Genomic DNA, 17686 nt, shown 5'->3' with positions numbered 1-17686 from the left:
TTCTTCAGGGAGAACTTACGGGCCCCACGCAGAGCAGGCCCGCCCCCCTCCCGGAAACCACGTTATCCTGAGAACAGCAGGTGTGCGCTGGACACACACTGACTCGCTCCTGCCTGGAGCCACGGGAGGCTGGTTGGGTGGCTCTGAATAATCCCGCCAGGCTTCCTAAAGCCTAGAACGCGGACATACCGGTCACCTGGCTCATTCTGAGTTTTAGGAAGAACCTGTCAGAGGCAGCCCGCGGATCACCTCAGAGCTGACAGGAGAGAAGGGGCCAGGAGGGGCAGGGTGGACCAGGAGCTCCCGCCCTGTAAACAGCCCCCCGACCCTGGGCGAGGAGTGGGAGGGAAGGGCGGGCAACGGTGAGACAGCCTGGGGTCACGTCCCGAAAGGGGGCAGCGGTCAGCTGGGCCATCACCTTCGGGTAGATTTGGATTAAAAAATCACCTGAGAAAAAGTTCGCAACTGCAGGAAACAGGATAGCAAGAGAGAGACAGAGACAGACAGAGACACGGAGAGGGAGAAAGAGACACAGAGAGGGAGAGAGAGACACAGAGAGGGAGAGAGGAAGGAGCAGAGGGAAGGAGCGGGAAAGGACATGCCGGGTGCCAGGGAGGACGCGCCCGCGGCCCAGAGACATCCGCGTCTCGCTCTAAGGTGCCCGTGTGTTCCCTCTTGTGCCGTGTGACTGGCTCCCGCGCCAGCTGGGACTTGGAAATCCCAGTGTGGATGGAAATCTCCCTGTGCGAAGACTCCGCTCCGTGAAGGAGGAACTGTCCTCCTTTAAAACCTTAAAAGTTTGTGGCACCTGCCTGTGAATTTGGCCATTGGCGTTCTGGGGATCGAATGCCCTGTCTGCTGCTGAGAGATGAAAATCAGACTGTTTCTGGGGCCAAACTCAGCCCTGGGGCTGTGACACGCTCGCCCAATGCTCTGGGGTAGAAAGTGTACCCATTTCTCAGCTGGGGAAGCTGAGGCCTCCAGACTGGCAGGCTCGCCGCCCTCGGTGCTGGCGTTTCTACGCGGCGGACAGTAGCCTGCACGCCACCCCCCAGACAGAGAGCCCTGCCTCAGACCCCAGTGCGGGGTCCTCCCTCCCCTGCCCACAGAGGCTGACACCCTGCTGCGGCCCCAGAAGGAAACGGTCCTCCTATCCCAGACCCGAGCCTGTGACAGCATGAGGGACGCACAGATACGTGGAGCCATTCAGGACGTAACACGTCCCCGGGCAGGGGGACAGCAGGGACTGGGTGTCCAGGGGAAGTGCCCCAGCCAGGGTCTCTAGGACGGCATCACGGGGTCCCCTCCCTCTCCGGCTCCCGGGACCACGCAGAACTGAGGTGACAGCAGCCCCTTGCCCACCACTCCCTCGGTGCAGAACCATTGAGATTTTAGCACCTCTGGAAGGGGGGCAACACGTCCTTTTGTGGACATTTCTTACGAGGACAAAACGAGATGACATATAAAAATGGACCCATAACACACAGCAGGAGCTTAGCAAGGCGTCCCCGGAGCCCTTGTCCGAGCGGTCACATTGCTGAAGAAGCAGGGAGGGCAGAGGCAGGGAAGGCCCCCCCGGGGGGGGTCACTAAGCTGAACCAAATCTGACGGCCCCCGCCCCAGTTTCCACCTCGGGTCACTCTCTCCCCGTGTGCTGTCTGCATCCCTCCCCTTCTTATAAGGACGTTGGATTAGGGCCCCCCCCACGGCAGCGTGACCTCATCCTGATGGATCACATCTGCAAAGACCCTGCTTCCAATTAAAGTCACGGGTTCTGGGTAGATGTACATTTTGGGGAACCTGGTCTCCCCAGTACAGGCATCATCGCAAAAGGCAAGTTGCACCACGCGTGGCCAGGCATACAGAGAATCCGGGGAGCGGTTAGAAATGCAGAGTCTCGGGGCCCGCCCTGAACAAGCCCCTCGGAGGGCAGATCACCCGGGAAGGAGGCTTCCACAGCTGGACCCCTTTCCCTGGTGTCGGAGGGGCGGCGAGCGCAGTCAAGCCCTGTGCACCGTTTCAACTCCCGTCCCTCAGATCCGAACAGGGATGCCCTCCCCTCACTGCGCCCAGGGCAGCGTTTGGCCCGGAGTGAAGCCTGGCCCCCCTGCAGGTTGGCCAAAGGTCTTGGCCTCAGGGGCCCAGGGCTGCAGCCTCAGAGCCCAGCCTGCCCCGGGCCACAGCCTGGCTCCGCCCGCATGGGCCCTCCCTGTGCAGCGGGCCTGGGAGCCCTTCCAGGCGCCAGGAGCTCATCGTATAACGGTGATGATGATGAGAGCTCGGAGGGCTCGCTCGGAGGCGATCCCGGGCAGGTGATGGACATCCCCGGGGGAGACAGGGGACAGTGGACAGAAGACACGAGGAGGCAGGCATGAGGTTGGAGAGGGGCGTGAGGAGGACGGGGAGGGAGGCGAGGAGGCAGTGCTGAGCGCGCTCGGAGCAGCAAGGCCACCTGCCCGCGCTCCTCCCATGGGCACTCACGTCATGACCAGCGTCTCGTCCCCCGGCTCACTCAGCAGCCCGTCCACAAACACGGACGTGCTGGTGAAGTTGTGCGTGCTCCAGGTGACGCCCTCGTCCACGCTGAACCTGCCGAGAAGGGGCGTCACCACCGTAGGCAGGCGGGAGCACGGCCCATATCCCGGACCCGCTGCCCTCCTAAATCCAGCCCTGCCCGAGCCGGGGCCGGCGCTGCCCAGCTGAGGGGGCTGGGAGGCCGCAGCAGCCCCCCGCCGATGCCAAGCGGCCTTCCCATCTCCTTAGCACCACTACAGCCAAGGAGTTCCGGGCGTGCTGTCTGGGGACTGCAAAGCCCCCGGATTGCAGTTATCTGGGCCTTGCAACATCCAGCTCAGCCCCACCCAATGCCTGAGCCCAGCCCAGGGGTTGCCAGGCCACGGACAGAAGCTTCCTGCCTCCCAGTGCATCGTATCACGGTGTCACCAGCTTGCAGTGCATAAAGCTCTCTCAGACTAAAGTGATAGTGGCTTTCTGGCAGCTCCCCCAGCTCTGCCTTCTGAGTCCAGAGTTCACGCCTGCCCTCACTTCCCCACAACCACCCTTCAGACGTGTGAAGCGGATCAAACACGCTCTCACCTGGGCACATGCTGCTGGCTTCCTTGCCTGGCCCTACCTCCTCCACTTGACTAACTCTTGTTCATGCTTGAATGTCGCCTCCTCTGGGAAGCCCTCCCTCCAGCCCCCTGCCCATGCTGTGCTGTTATGCCCTGATTCCCTGCGTCCCCGTGCCTGGCCCGGAGCAGCTCGCAGGTGGAGCAGCTCCCCCCCGCCCCACCCCCACCCTGTGCTGGGCTCCATGACGTTACTTGAGGATCTTCAAGGGGATGGAGGTGTCCTTGATAGCTGCGATCACGCCGCCGTGGTCCAGGTAGAGGACGTGGTGCTCTTCCTCGAACACCTGCAGAGGGGGCGGGTGACACTCTGAGGGCAGGTCACTCTCTGGGGGAAGAACTGTCAACACACAGGCTCGGGGCCACCAGCAGAGGCCAGCTCCCTGAGATAGGGCCAGCCTGAGGGCTCCCCGTGTCCCCCAGGCCCTCCCCATGCTCTCCCCCGCCACCCAGACTCAGAGCACGTGGGCTGATTGAATGAGCATGGCAGTTTGTAGACCACTGACGTGAGAAGGTTGTGAATAAACGCCGCAGGCAGCCCCCCGCACAGGAAAAGCTCACACACCAATACTGCGGACGACGTCAAGGTGAGAAAGAAATCACGGAAGTCAGAAAACCTCTATTTGACAGTAATACCTAGCAGATATGCCGCCTCCTCCAGGAAGCCCTCCCTGAAGCCAGGCTGGGTGGAGAATGGCTCTGAGACCTCTTTGTCATTGTTTCCTCCAGGCAGGGCCTGCCTCTGAGTCCTCTTTGTGGCCCAGTGTGGCTCAGCTCAGAGCTGAGGGTGCCCATGCTCAGGGAGCATGTGTGGGGATGAGTGAATGAATGAGTAAGGGAGTGAATGAATGAATCACCACTAAGTCTCCAGGTGACAAAAGCTCGTACGGCCCGGACAGGACGGGGCTCGCACAGGAGGAGACGGCTCTGGTGGCCCTGGGATCAGGTCCCATTTACAGATGAGGAAGCCAAGGCTGGGGTGGGGTGGCATATGCCAGGGCCTCGCAGCGGGCAGGCAGCAGAGCCCGCCCGCGATGATTCCTAAGTCATGCCAGGACGCAGGGTGCCTCCCCCAGATCGTCCGTGAGCACAGAGAGCTAAACAGTGAGCTCGGGTCTCCACCCAGGGAAGGGGAAGCCAGAGGACCAAGCATGGCTGAGCCCCTGCAGGACACCCGCAGGCACCGTGCACGGGTGGGTGGGCCAGGTGCAGGGCCAGGCTCCAAGAGCCAGCTTCTCCAGGAGATCCCAGATCGGGGTCTGGAAATCTGTGAACTGTGTTTTCAAACATGTCGGCAGGTGGGGCGCTGGAGGGGACAAGGAGGAAGGGGCTGGGTGGTCGGCATGGTGGCCTCTGCCTCATGCACAGGGTCCTGTTAATGGCAACCACGCTCAGACGTTCTCTTCGCATTTTCCAAAGAGAGGTTCAGAGACACACAGTGACTTGTCCAAGGCCCTGTAGCTGGCAACTGGCAGAGCCAGGGTAGACCCCAGTCTCAGACCCAGCCCCCATCCTTCCACCTTGACTCTTCGTCCATGGGCCGCCTGACTCCATGAGCCGCCTGACTCCATGAGCAGGACACACCCAGGGGGAGGACGGGCTGTGTTTTGGCTGTGATGAGGCTGCAGGTTGGAGTGGGGGCTCACAGCACTAACTTGGGTGCTCCCCAGATATGCCCCTGCAGTCCTCACTCCCCAGACTCGGGGACCCATCTGCTCTGGAGGCTACATGAACAGAGGTAGAGTTTCCTGGATGAGGGAGGTGACAGTCTGCAGATTTTAGGACACTGTGGGGAAGAAAGGTTCATAATTTTCCTCCCCAACTGTTCACTCAGCCAACAGACCCAGTGCTCCAGGTCCTCTCTGTTTGGTGCTGGAGTCCAGAGGGAGAGATGAAAGTCGGGGTCCAGGAATCCCGGGGTGCTGGGGGGCCGACACACCAGAAGGGCAGAGGCCCACCCAAGGAAAATGAATTCCCAAGCAGCCGGGCTTCTCCTCCAGGAAAGAGGGAGCTCCCTGTCCCAGGAAATATTCAAGGAGAAGCTAGCCTCCTATCCGGGACCCCTGGGCTGCCGGGCACGGTGGCTGAACCACGCTGGGTCCTCGTGCTGTGCTGGGGGCGCCTCGCAGCAAACACATCTGTCTCCCCGTGGGCGCTGGTTCTCTTCCTTTGAACTTGCAGACGCCCCTGCCTGCACCGTGGGGACTCTCATTGCTGCCCCTCTGGGGGCCTACTCCACCTTCCGGGGTGATCAGGCCATGGAGCGGTGGGTGTGGGTTCTCAGAGCCCGGTCATCCCAGAGCAAGAGTGCGTCCACCCCGGGCCCGTGCCTCCCGCCTGCCGGTGCAGCTGTGTGTGCTCACGAGGCTGGGGGCTGCTCCCCGGAGGACAGATGGGGGCACTGACCATCATCCCAAAGATGGGGTGCCTCCCGGCCACCGCAGGGCACCCCCAGAGCGACTCTACTCCCATTAGCCTGGGACGCTGCAAGCGGGGACGCCGGGGTCTGACCCCCACCAACGGGGTCCTTCTGTGGCTTGATCAGCCCCCAGGCAGCAGGGCCCAGAGGCAGGTGGCCTCCCCCTCCCATCTCCCCCCTACCGCCTCCCCACACCCCAGGCTCCAAGGGGACTCCTTAAATGTTTACTGGTTTGTTTTTTTTATTATCTTAGGAAACTCATGTTTTTAAAAGGTTACGTCCATTAAGCAGCAGACATGCTCGGTAATTCGTATTCCGAGAGCTCGCCCCTCAGACACGTGATTCCATCCTTGACAATCTGCCTGCGCTCTGTAGACAGCCCTGCCTTGGGTGACTGTCCCAGCCTGTCCTCTGCCCCCTCCACTTCCCCCCCAGTCCAAACCCCGTGGAGCGCCTCTCCTCCTCCCACATAGGCACGCAGGGCCCCTCGTCTCCTGCCCCGGCTCCGGCACCCCCACTGCCTCCCCACCGAGGCCAGGCCCCCGCTCCGCAAGGGCACCAATACTCCCCCAGCCACTGCCGACATTCCCAAGTGTGGAAGCCCAGCAAATTGCTGGACAACAGGGGCCTCTGTGAATATCTTACGGTCGGTTTCTAGAAAATTAGAACACTTCGTCTGTTTCACCCTGGCCTACTTAATCTAATGGGGGGCACGTCCCTTTAATAAATGGACAGATGGTGACCTTTCGGGAAGTTAAGGCATGTTTCACGGGTTTTAGTGAAATAGACACATTCTAACATAGTAAGTCTCTTTTGCCCTTTTCAAAATTCCTTGTTTCTTGCATATTATTAAAAATGTCAGGGCCTTACACCCAGGCTGTGGGTAAACAGGGTGCCTTCAGGGCTAACGTATTTGTCCAGAGCGTGAGCTGGGGGAGGGGCTGCAAGTGGGTCCTCGGGCAAGTATAACCTGCCCCGAGGCAGAGCTCCCGACCTGGAAGGGGAGATGCACACCAAAGGTTAGTGCATTTTCTGAAGTGTAAAAGCAGGGACTGTCACTCCAGGGCGGGGCAGAGCCTGGGCCTGCTCCCGCGACCACTGCCCAGGGACCCCTGCCTGGGGACACCGGGCCCGCAACCGGGAACGTCAGCTCCACGTGGGCCCAGCACAGAGGAACCCTGGCACGTCCAACCATCTCCTACAGAAACTCTTCCCTGCTTTCTTTCTCTTCTTGGGCCCCACTGCGACCTCGAATCATCTCCCCTGGACGCCTCCCAGGCCCCCCCAACCCAGACTCAGCAAGGCTCCCCCGAGCCGGCCCCTCCCCCGTGTTCTCCTTCTCTTCCCACGTCTCTGCCCTCCCTCCCAACAGCTGCCCCTGCTGGGAACCTGGGCATCACCCGTGGTCCCCGTCTCCTGGCCTCTGGGCTCCCAGAAGAGCTCAGCCCCAGCCTCCAAGGCCCCATGTGGCTTCCTGCAGGGACAGCACCTCCAGCCCCGGCCCGGGCATTTACTCCCATTGCTTAGACCCCCACGCCACGGGTCTGAGCGGGAGAAGGTGTGTGTCAGATCTCTAACTCCCCAGCAATGGCTTGTGCCAGAGGCACGAACACCTGCTGCAGGGAGCTCCGTGTCCAGCCAGGCGGGCTGGCTGCAGGGTGACCACCTGGGTCTCGGGACGCGTCTGGGAGGGGAGGGCACCACAGAATCGACGCAGCAGCGAGGAGTCTCGGCAGAATGGGTGTGGGCGGGCGCCAGGTCCCCAGCCTCCTTACCTGCCGCCAGGTATGGCCGCAGTCTGACGTGATGTACATTTCTTCTTTATACTCCACCAGCTGTGAGCCCAGGTTACCTGGTCGGGAAGAACAGGGCAGGGTGGCTCTTAGGATCAGCCAGCTTGTGGCCTTACCGAGGTCTGTGCCCAGACAAATGGCCACATGAGTCACGTGGGCCCTAGGTCTGTGTCCCCCACGCCAGAGCCGCCCATGCGCATGCCCCCCCGCATTGTCCATGTACTGACCGGCCTATGGAACCATGGGGCTGGGGCTCTGGGGCCCAGTCTGTGTGGGAGAGGATTCACGTTGCCCAGGGAAAGCCAGTGTCAGGCAGTTCCAGAGGGCCAGGATGCTGGCAGGGGCCGGCGCTTGAGGGGTCCACGGGAATGAACGGTTTGAGAACAACCATGGAGGGCCGATCAGGGACTGGGGGAGAGGACATGCGCCAGGTGGGCTGGTGTGGGGACGTGGCGGCCCCTGACAGGCTTTACACTGGGGCAGGATACGGCTGGGTTTCCATTTGGAGCCAGCTCCCCGAGTTGGGGCAGGGGAGACCGGAGGTCCAGGGCAGCACGGGAAGTACAGGGGAGAGGCAGGCTAAGCACCCAGCAGGCGCTCATTGAATGTGTTCAGGGGGTGCTGGGAGGAATGTAAGGCGGGTGGGCACCAAACCACCTGGATAGCCAGGAGGTCCTTATGTGGTTCACTTAAGCCCAGCACCAGGCTGCCTGATGGGTCACAACCCTCAAGGCCACTCTCTAGACTCAGACTTAAATCCTGGGGTGGTGCCAGACTGGGAAGACGCCCAGCTCGGAGTCCAAGCCAACCCCAGCCTACAGATGAGGACCCTGAAGCCCTTCTGGACTCTAGCCTAGAGCCCCAGAGGCCCCTGCCCTGGGTGACAGGTACATCACTGGCCATTTGCAGCATTATTTATGGGGCAGTCTCAGGAGTATCTTACCCAGAGTCAAGGTCAGATGTTTTTGGCAAATTCCAAAGGATATGGACTGTCCTCAAATAGGTGAGTAAATGTGAGTTCTAAGCAGAGTGGCAGACGGTTTGTGTGCCTGTCATCTTTGTTGAGGTCCAACCAAGCACCAGTGTGTCCATCCATGTATCCATCCATCCACCCATCTCTCCATCCATCCATCATCCATCGATGCATCCCTCATTAGTTTATGCGTCCATCCACCCACCTATCACCCCTCCATCCCCACATTTCTCTTCTTCATCAATCCCACCCACTCGCCCATTCCTGCCCTTACTCAACAGCAAATGCTGAACACCAGCTCTGTCCAGCCCCTGTGTGAGCCGTGGCGGGGGGGGGGGGGTCTGAGCAGAATAAACCACAGCCCGGGCTCCCAGAGAGCTCTCGAGCCAGCTGGGGAAGAAGTGTGCCATGCCACTGCACACAGAGCCAGATTATCTGGAAGTTCAAGGAATCGTGAGAGCAGACAGGGGACAGCTGATGGGCCTGAGAAGGAAGGCCATCAAGAGAAGACTCCCGCAGGGAGTGACCTCCAAGCTGCTCCTGGAGAGACAAGTGCACGCTGGCCAAGGGAGAAGGAAAGGGCAGGCCAGGTGGAGGGAACGGCCAGTTACTGGCATGGAGGTGAGAAGGCGCAGCGGAGGGAGGCACGGAGGGGCAGGTGCTGGACGGGGTCCCTTCTCCCCGCCCGGCAAACACACGGTGCTGAGAGATGGCCGTGAATGCATGAAAGGAGCGACTTGAATGAATGAAAGGAATGACTGGGGCAGGAAGGAGGGAGGGCCGCCTTTATCTCCGCAGCATTGCAGACGCCAGCAGACACGCTGGGAGCACGCACAGCACGCGGAGACGCGCGGCGACTGCTGCGGTGTCAGCAAGACGCGGCAGGCGAGCTCCCTGTCTGTGATCTCGCGGCGCAGACGTCTGTCTTCTAAGGGACGCTATCTGTTTTCCTTGCTCTGTCTACCAGAGCTGTCAGGCTGCCAGTCACCCGACAGGCACTGGGGAAAATAAAGGGAAAGTCACAGAATGTGTCCCCAGGCTGTCAGAGCAGAAGGGCCTGAGAAACACGGAGGCGGTGCCCTCATTTTACAGGTGGGGAAACTGAGGCCCAGGGGACGTGACTAAGGGAGAGGCAGGGAGGCTGCCGTGGGCACGCCCTCTCTCTGCAGGCCCGGGGGTCGGCTGGGCTCCGCGGTCTCCGTGAGACTGATGCTGTGCGTGGCGCATCTCCAGATCCACGCGGCGTGCTCGGGCGGACAGCAAGCTCATCCTGGCTCTGTGAGGTCTTTGGGCCACAGAAACATTGAAGCCCATGCCTTTGGTATTTTGGTCAAGAATCTGGGGATTCAGCCCATCAGGACAGTGCCTTTGAGGGGCTGAGAGGCAGGAGCGCCCTGTGGGTGTCCCCTCCCCCAGGAGGCTGGGTTGGGTTTCGGGCTTCCTGAGTGACACCTTGCAGGTGCGGCAGGTAATCCCCCTCCCCGAGCTCCCGCCTGCTCTCCTGTGAAGACGGGGGTAAAGCTCTCGGGGCTGGTGCAGTGATTAGGAGCTCAGCGCCTGGATGGAGGAAAGGCCCGGCCACGATGGCTCGTCCTCCCTTTCCTCCCATCAGTGGCCTGAGGGCTCCTACCCGCACTGAGGCAGCGGGAACAGGCGGGGGCTGGGGGGCTGTCACAGCGCTGGGTGCAGGACGGCCCGTAACCCTGAACACGACAAGGAAAGTACGATGCCAGCCGCTGCCTGGCAATGCGCTTTCAAAACACATGCTTTTAATTTTGAAAGATTCTCCCACGTCAAATAAACCTTATTTTAGCTCGTGTCCCATCCACGCACATGTACTCACCCCCAAAGAAGGCTCTAGTTTAACCACGTTGACAGCCACGGGCATGACTTTGCTTTGATTTTTTTTTTTTCCTCATGTTAGTTGTATGTGTCTCTCTCCTTGACTAAACTAGAGCCTTCTTCGGGAATCAATTCCTATCAGCCATGACTCAAATCATTCTCCCATCCATCCATCCATCCATCCATCCATCCATCCATCCATCCACCTATCCTTTGTTTGATCCATTCACCATTCTGTGATCCGTCCCTCCATCTGGCCATCCCACTGTCCACTCTTCTACCCACCCATCCCTTCGTCTGTGCTTCACCATTCACCCCTGTCCCATCGTTCAGTTGGCCAACCATCCATCTATCCATCCATCCATCCATCCATCCCTCCCTCCCTCCCTCCCTCCCTCCCTCCCTCCCTCCCTCCATCTTCCCACACAGCAACATGTATCATGTGGTCACTCTGGGCCACGCATTTGTCCCTCAGGGTGTGCCATGATTGCTGAGCTCCCTGGAGACGTTGCACCCCTGCCCCCGAACAGACACAGCAAGGCCCCAGGCCCATGGCCATCCAGTTTTACCCTTGAGGATGGAGCTCCCCGCAGGCAGCAATGGCAGCCTCCTACCTGCGCCCATGATGAGGCCCGGGGCAGTGTCTTTGGTGTGCACGGTGCCCGACACGTAGGGGTTGTCTGCCCATCGTAGGTGCAGATGCAGGTGGCAGTCCGGCTGCAGGGCGGGGGAAAGGGGGCCAAGGTCAGCATTCGGGTGGGAGACATGTTCCCAGGAAAGGTAAGACTGAGGCATTTTGGGTGGGAAGGCAGGGCCAGGAGCACCTCGGAGGAGGGGATGGAGGGCGGGAAGGAGGCTTTGGAGCTGACCACAGGGGGGAGGTCATCGGGTCCAGGGGGACTGGTTGTGGATGAAGCCAGTTGGGCTTCTCCAAGGGAGGGTTCTCCCAGCACGAGATAGCACGCCCAGCATACAGTGGACGTTCCCACGGGTGGTGCCCAGTCACGGAATGTAACTCCTGGGGCCTGCACAGCCTGCAGCCACATCTGTCCGCCCGTCCATCCATCCAGAACCTTTCCCGGGGGTCTCCCAGTGGCCATGGTAGCCCAGGCACCAGGGAACAGCTGTAGGACACCCCAGCAGCCCCACACCTTCAGTGAAGAGCCCACTGGCAAGCAACATGTGTGCCCCGAGGACAGCGCTGGCGGGGGTGGGGGTGGTGGTGGTGCCCTGGTGGGAGGGGCAGGAAAACCAGTTGTAATAATCATCTCAGTGGTGATTCACATGGACGGACAGCAGCCTCTGTGCCAGAGCTGAGCTAAGCACTAGACGTCACTGATGCTCTCCACATCCCCGCCGCCATCCCTGTGTCACTGGTGGGGAAACTGAGGCAGGGAACATCTAAGCAACCTGCCCAAGGGCAGTGGTAGGGCTGGGGCTACAGCCCAGGCTGCCTGGGTCCAGGGTCCACACTCTGAGCCTGCGGGTGTCTCTCCGGCAGGGGACGTACTTCCAAGCCAAAGTGGGCCAGGAGCCTCCCAGAAGGAGGAGGCAGGAGCAGTTTCCTGTCTGGCGGCTTGGCAGGAACAGACCCCCTCACCCTCCCTGTCTCCTGGCAGCCTGCACCCCAGCTCGCCCCCGGGTGGGACTGGGGGTCCAGGGAGAACAGATGAGCTGAGAAGGACGTGTCCTGTGGACTGCGGCCTCCCTGAGTCTCCCCAGACTTCAGGGCCTCGAGGCCGCCATCTTGCCCACACCCTCTGGCACCCCCACGACAGACTACAGAACCATGGGACCAGGCCCCAGGTCTCTACACAGTGCCTCAGGGTGCACGGGGCAGGGACCTGTCAGCCATGCCCCAGGGGCTGCCCGCACAGAGCACCCCAGCTCCTGCTTCTTCCCTCGTCCCTCCTGAAGCCAGGGAGGTGGGGTCTGGGGTCCGACTGGCCGAGCCCACCTTGATAACACAGGAAAGGGAGCAGGAGGGCCACCAGAGACCCCACCACACACCTGACCTCAAAGGGGTTCTTGGGTTCTTGACCCCAGAGTTGTCCGCCTTTCTGGAGGCCCCCGTCTGGGAACTCCCCAGGCCTGGAATATGTGGGGCCATAGAAAGGGCTGGGTTTTGAATCCTTGTAGCCCCTGAAAACTGTGTGACTCTGGAAAAAGGGCTTAGCGTCTCTGAGTCTCTGTTTCTTTCTCCACTTCGCAGGATTACTGAATTAACCCAGCACGGCCTTTGGAGAGACGTCGGGGTCCAGCCCACCCCAGACAAGGTTTTGCTTCATGGCTTCCTTATAAGAAAAGGAATAATTTCTTTTGCCCTCTTTTTTATTTCCTGGAAGAATCTCCAGTTTGAAATACCATGGCATCGAGCCCCCAGAGAGCCAGCTTTGAACGCAGGAGGCACCCCTCACTTTCTGAGCACCTCCAGGCCTCGGTGTCCCGCGGCGCTGTGAAGGCCGTGGTGCTGCCGCGCACGCCTCCTAGGGCGCGGGGGCGACCCGCACACACCACTGTCGGGACCATGCTCTACCTTCTGCTGACGTCTACCTGCGGGAGGCCTCTGCCCCTCCTCTTATATCTCACGGTCTCTCTTCTGGCCCGTAGAGCACATTTGGGATGGTGCTGAGGGAAAAGTGAAACTGTTTTGTAAACAGACATTGACCTGGGTCAGAGGGCACTAGGTGGCGGCCTCAGGGCCTGGTCTAGTCTCTGCGGAGATAGGAAGCCAACCAGTGCCAGCTGGGGGTTGGGCATGGGGTGTGGGGGGTGTGTGGGGGGGTCGTGGGGAGTGTGGGGGTGGCTGGGCATTGGGTGGGGGCCATGGAGTGGGCGATGTGGGGTGTGGGGTGGAGGGGTGTGGGGTGAGGGTCATGGAGTGTCTGGGCGTGGGGTGGGGGGGTCATGGGGTGGGGGGCATGGGGTGTGGTGTCGTGGGGTGGGGGTGTGGCGTGGGGGTGGGGGGGCTGGTTGTGAGGTGTGGTGTCAGAAGATGGGGGGATGGGAGTCATGGGGTGGGGTCGTGGGTGGGTGTCGGGTGTGGGGGCGTGGGGTGGGGCGTGGTGAGGGTGTGGGTTAGAGGAGCCCCTGCTGCAGATGAGAACAGAGTCCCTGACTCAGTGGAGAGCCCCGTGCCCAGTCCTGGAGCCCTTGGATCCAACAGGACGAAGCCTCCCCGCAAACCCATGGGGTAAGAATTGGCCTGTTCCGGTTTTCTCCTGACTTACGACTGAAAAGCAGATTTGGTGAATGAGTATCTTTGGTGAGACCGTTCAGTTCTCTCCCCCTCCCCACCCAGTGATCAGACACTACCGGGCAGGGAGATTCCTATGACCTCTGTGGGCAGGACCGGTTCCCGGGGGTCCAAGGTGGCTCTAAGTCAGAAGATAAAGGAGCCTCGCCAGGGACAAGGCAGAGACGGGAGGTGGCACAGCCCTGCTTCGCTGCCCCTGGTTTCCTGGCGGGCCAGGTGGGGCCTGCAGCACCCTGCGCGCCCAGGATGACCTCCCGGAGCTGCCACCAGGCTTTCCATGTCCCCTGACGCGCTGTGCACACGGTGTCACTGTGTGCATGGTGAGCAGAGCACGACAGAGCGTCCTGCCTCGTAGAGCCTGGCCGCCTCCCCCTCCCCGCCTGCTGGGGGGCGGTCCCGGCTGCCAGCTACTTGTTTGGGCCACAGGTGGAACCTCCTCAGGGTTCTGTGTGGTCAGTTGTGGCCCATAGGACGCTGGCAGGTGCAGGCAGAGCTGGGGTCCCCTTCGGAGCCACGGAGGGCCTGCTGACAAGTGTCTTCCAGCCGGTCCTGGAGCTGCTGGGGGTTAGTCTGCTGGTGTCTGATAGCCTGACACAAGGCCTTGTGATCGCCCCCAGCCACGTCTGCACTGAGCTGATGGAGGGCTGGGGACAGGGTGAGACAGATCTGGGGGCGCCAAGCCCCCAGCACCCCCTTCCTGACGCAGCCCAGGTCTGAGAAGGGCTGCAGAGTGAATGGGTTTTCATTCTGAATTAAAACGTAAACAGATTCAAACCACTTCCAAAGAGGATTTATCCTCCTGGAACAGGTCTGATCCCGACACTCATCTGTCGCGAGTCCCCAGTTCCTGGAAGGAAATCCGCCCCAGAGAGCCAGGCTGTGGCCCAGAAAGGGGCTGGTGACCCAGAGTGGAGGGAAAGAAGACACATCACATGTGTCAGGGTCCCCGAGATGACTCTTTCACTGCACAGAAGCTAAAAGATTGTCAGGAAAATGCCCGATTACTGTTATTTCTGGGTGACCCGGCGACGGCTGTACCTTCTCTCCCTGTTTATACATTTCCGTATTCTGCGATAAGAGGGAACCCCTCTGGCGGGAAGTGAACCCTCTGTTCGTGCAGAGGATGCACGGCCGAGTGGAGGACACAGACAAGAAACCCAGGCCTGGACCTTGTTCTCTCTTGCCTGGAGGTCACCGGTTTCTCTGCGGGCTGCTGGGGCCACACTCTCCACCAGCCTGCTCCCACTTGTGTTATTTTAAAGCGAGGACATGAATCTCATGCACGTTATCTCCTCACTGAGCTGCATAATTGCAGACAAGAATCTATTCTTAGAAAAAACTTGCTTTGACAGATTAATATGGCTCAACTTTGCTGATGATGATACACAAGTGAGCCCTTCGCAGCACTGCTGTTCTCCGAAGACTGTACAAGTGGCGGGGAATTACTTCTCCGCGCTCTCCGCTGGTTTCGGTGGGAGGGCCTTGCTCCGAGGCAGGGCACAGGCCCCGGGGGGGGGGGGAAGGGGCAGCCCAGGCCTGGGCTCACTGAGCAAGGGCCGTCCCTGCCAGGCTGGGGCTGCTGCCCTGGGGCCCTTGGGGGTCAGCGTCCCTGAGGAAGAGGGAGGCACAGATTCTGCGTGGATCGTTTCCACACCGTGGCCGGTGGAACGGGGGCCTACCATATTCAGAGGCCCTGCAGAGAGATCCAGCAGGATCCCAGGAGGGCAAGGTTAGGTGTGCTGATGTATTCCAAACACTCAGAGCAGCGCCCCACACATATTAGCTACCTGTATATCTTTGTGGAACGAATATCCCTGTAAAACAGACACTGTCGTCCTTTCTGTGTAGAGAAAGACAGAGAGATGGATGGGCTCAGGCGTCCCTAGGGCACGGTCCCTACCTGCAAGGAACTTATAGTCAAGGCCAGTGGAAAACAGAGAAGCAGGTGTGCACAGCAGAGGCTTCTCAGTGGAGGGGCTATCTGGGCAAGGTTTTCAGGTGCCAATAGGAGTTTGCTGGCCGAAGAAAAAGGACACAGGACAGCATGGGAAGGGGGTCAGTCCAAATGGGAAGGGATGTGCTCTGCCCTGTCTGCTTGCTCTATGCAGCTCTAACTCCGGACCCCACCTCCATCCCCCTCGGAGCGGTCTCCTGCTGGGGAAGGCCAGGCTCTGGTGCTGGTGCTGGTGGTGAGCTCCCTGTGGAGCAAGGAGAGGCCGGTCCACGGGGAGCTGAGCAGCCTCCAGCCAGGGCCCCGTAGCGCTCCATCTTCCTATCCTCGCAGACACAGGCCTGTCTGCCACCCACACCTCCCAGTGGCCAAGCAAGGGCCAGAGGGACACCCGGCCTCCTGCCCCAGGGCAGTCAACGGACTGGGGCAGTCTACACTGGTGTTCGTGTGAGAGGCCCCCTGGGAACAGTGGGACCGGCCTGGAGCTCAGAACACTGGGGCTGTGGCCCAGCCTGGCCGCTGACCCCTGTCCCCCCACCACACACGCAGGCAGGGCGCACTTCCCGGTCCTCTGCGTGGTCCATGGATTAGCAGGTGTAACAGAGGCTCCTGCACCTTGGCCATCACCACGACAGGGAGCCCACGCTGGTCCCAGGTGGAGGGGGAGCAGGCCGGACACAGGAGCAGACCCCCTTTGAAATCTTGCAGACCCCCACATTTGTGACGAGCCCTACCCAGATGAGCAGAGTGCCCGGCTGAGCCCAGATCTGCAGAACACGGGATTGCTGGAGGTGGTTTGTTACGTAGCAACCTTGTGGCCGCACTGACTGATGCACTTTCCCTCTCTGACCGCCCGGTAACCCTTCCATAAAGCAAGGGGTTTCACGGGAGCCTCTCTGCTGCGTCCAGAGACGTCTGTGGCCCCTGGCTCTCAGATGGCCTTTCTCAGACGTTCCTCCCTGAGCCGCCCCAGGGAAGGTCGGGATGGGAGAGGCACCTACCGGCTCACAGTTGGTGGGTTTTCCATTCATGTCTGTGCTTGGCGGCCTCAGGTGATCCCAGTCGCGGCCCTTGTTGTAGGTTATAAGTGTCACTACCTTCCCGTTGGTTTTCTGGTTTGCCAGGAAGACTCCTTTCACCCCTCGGACCTGGGACAACAACCCAAGACGTGTCGTAAACACGTGCCCGGAGCCCGCTGACTGCCGCCGCGTGCCAGCCGCTTGCTCAGAGCTCTGCCCACAGGGCTGCCTTCACCCTGGCAAGAGCCCAGAGCTGAGGCTGACTGTACACTCTGGAGGTGAGTGGAGCTTGGGGGGGCAAGGGATCCCCGACTGTGGCCCCCAAACCCTGGGTGTTCGCGTGACACAGAGCTGCCATCCCAGGCCCAGACACTGGCCATCAGACGTGTGCAGAGCCCTGGTTCTGCCCAGCCTCTGTGTCACGGTTGCCCTGTCTCTACCCCAGAGCTCCCCATCCACAGCCCCTGAGCCCTGGCCTCCCTCCACGGGACCCACAGAGCCTGGGCCATTGCTGCAGGCCCTCCCAAACTCGCTCAGCTCAGCCCTCCGCAAGGAAATGCCAGGTAGTGAGGAACCCCCACCCCACCCTGGCCAGGGGCGCAGGTTTACCTTGTCCCCTTTCCCAGAGTTTCCCAAGCGCCCATGCAGTGTCCCACACAGCCAACAGTCGGCTACCGAGTGGGCCCATAAGAAAGGTCAAAATATCAGCAAATGCTTGCAGGTCAGGGTCCTGATCCCACAGAGGCGGCCTCTCCCCCAAGTTCCTGACACACGCAGGAGGCCTCGGGCCGCAGCCATGGAGCCCCGTCCGTGTGGCCTCCCATGCGCCTGTGGCTGGGTCTGCGCCCCCGTGGATAGCATGTCACGACTTCTCAAGGTGAGCCCGAGGAAACGGAGCCTCAAGGAGCCACGGAATTTACCCCAGGTCCCAGGCCAAGGAATCTGCTTAGGTCAAGGTCACGATGCATGGTTCCCAAGCGCCTTCTCTGTGGCGGGCCATCTACGAGCTCCCCCAACTCCAGGGGCCGGCGCTCCCCCACGCTCAGCACACAGGCCCGCCACGTGCCCCCTTGGGGACAGCATGGGCGACAGAAGGACAGATGGATGAGTGGAGGGTGGACGTACTTCTAGCAGCTGCCATAACAGTAATATGGTTATAGTTCCGGAGACCAGAAGTCCCGCACGGTGTCCCTGGGGTCACAGGGCCCGCTCGTCTTGGACGATCCAGGTGAGAATCAAGAATCGTGTCCTGGCCTTTTCCAGCTTCTGGAGGTCCCGGCTTTGCCTCTGGAGCCGGTGGGG

At 60.7% G+C, this 17686-nt stretch overlaps 1 protein-coding gene across 1 annotated transcript in view; it reads right to left on the bottom strand.

The window, feature by feature from the left end:
- The window catches only part of SORCS2 (sortilin related VPS10 domain containing receptor 2), a 458467-nt gene that overhangs the window by 28780 nt on the left and 412001 nt on the right, over window positions 1–17686 (bottom strand). The window contains exons 10-14 of the mRNA XM_040625236.1: window positions 16367–16513; window positions 10773–10875; window positions 7326–7402; window positions 3327–3418; window positions 2482–2589 (exon numbers count right to left, since the gene is read on the bottom strand). Coding sequence (XP_040481170.1) covers window positions 2482–2589; window positions 3327–3418; window positions 7326–7402; window positions 10773–10875; window positions 16367–16513 — 527 coding nt within the window. The remainder of the gene's footprint in view (window positions 1–2481; window positions 2590–3326; window positions 3419–7325; window positions 7403–10772; window positions 10876–16366; window positions 16514–17686) is intronic.

This window comes from Ursus maritimus, unplaced genomic scaffold, assembly GCF_017311325.1.
Source record: "Ursus maritimus isolate PB19 unplaced genomic scaffold, ASM1731132v1 scaffold_8, whole genome shotgun sequence".
Classification (NCBI taxonomy): Eukaryota; Metazoa; Chordata; class Mammalia; order Carnivora; family Ursidae; genus Ursus; species Ursus maritimus.
The sequence above is the reverse complement of the archived record's forward strand: the minus strand, read 5'-3'. Positions and strand labels throughout refer to the sequence as shown.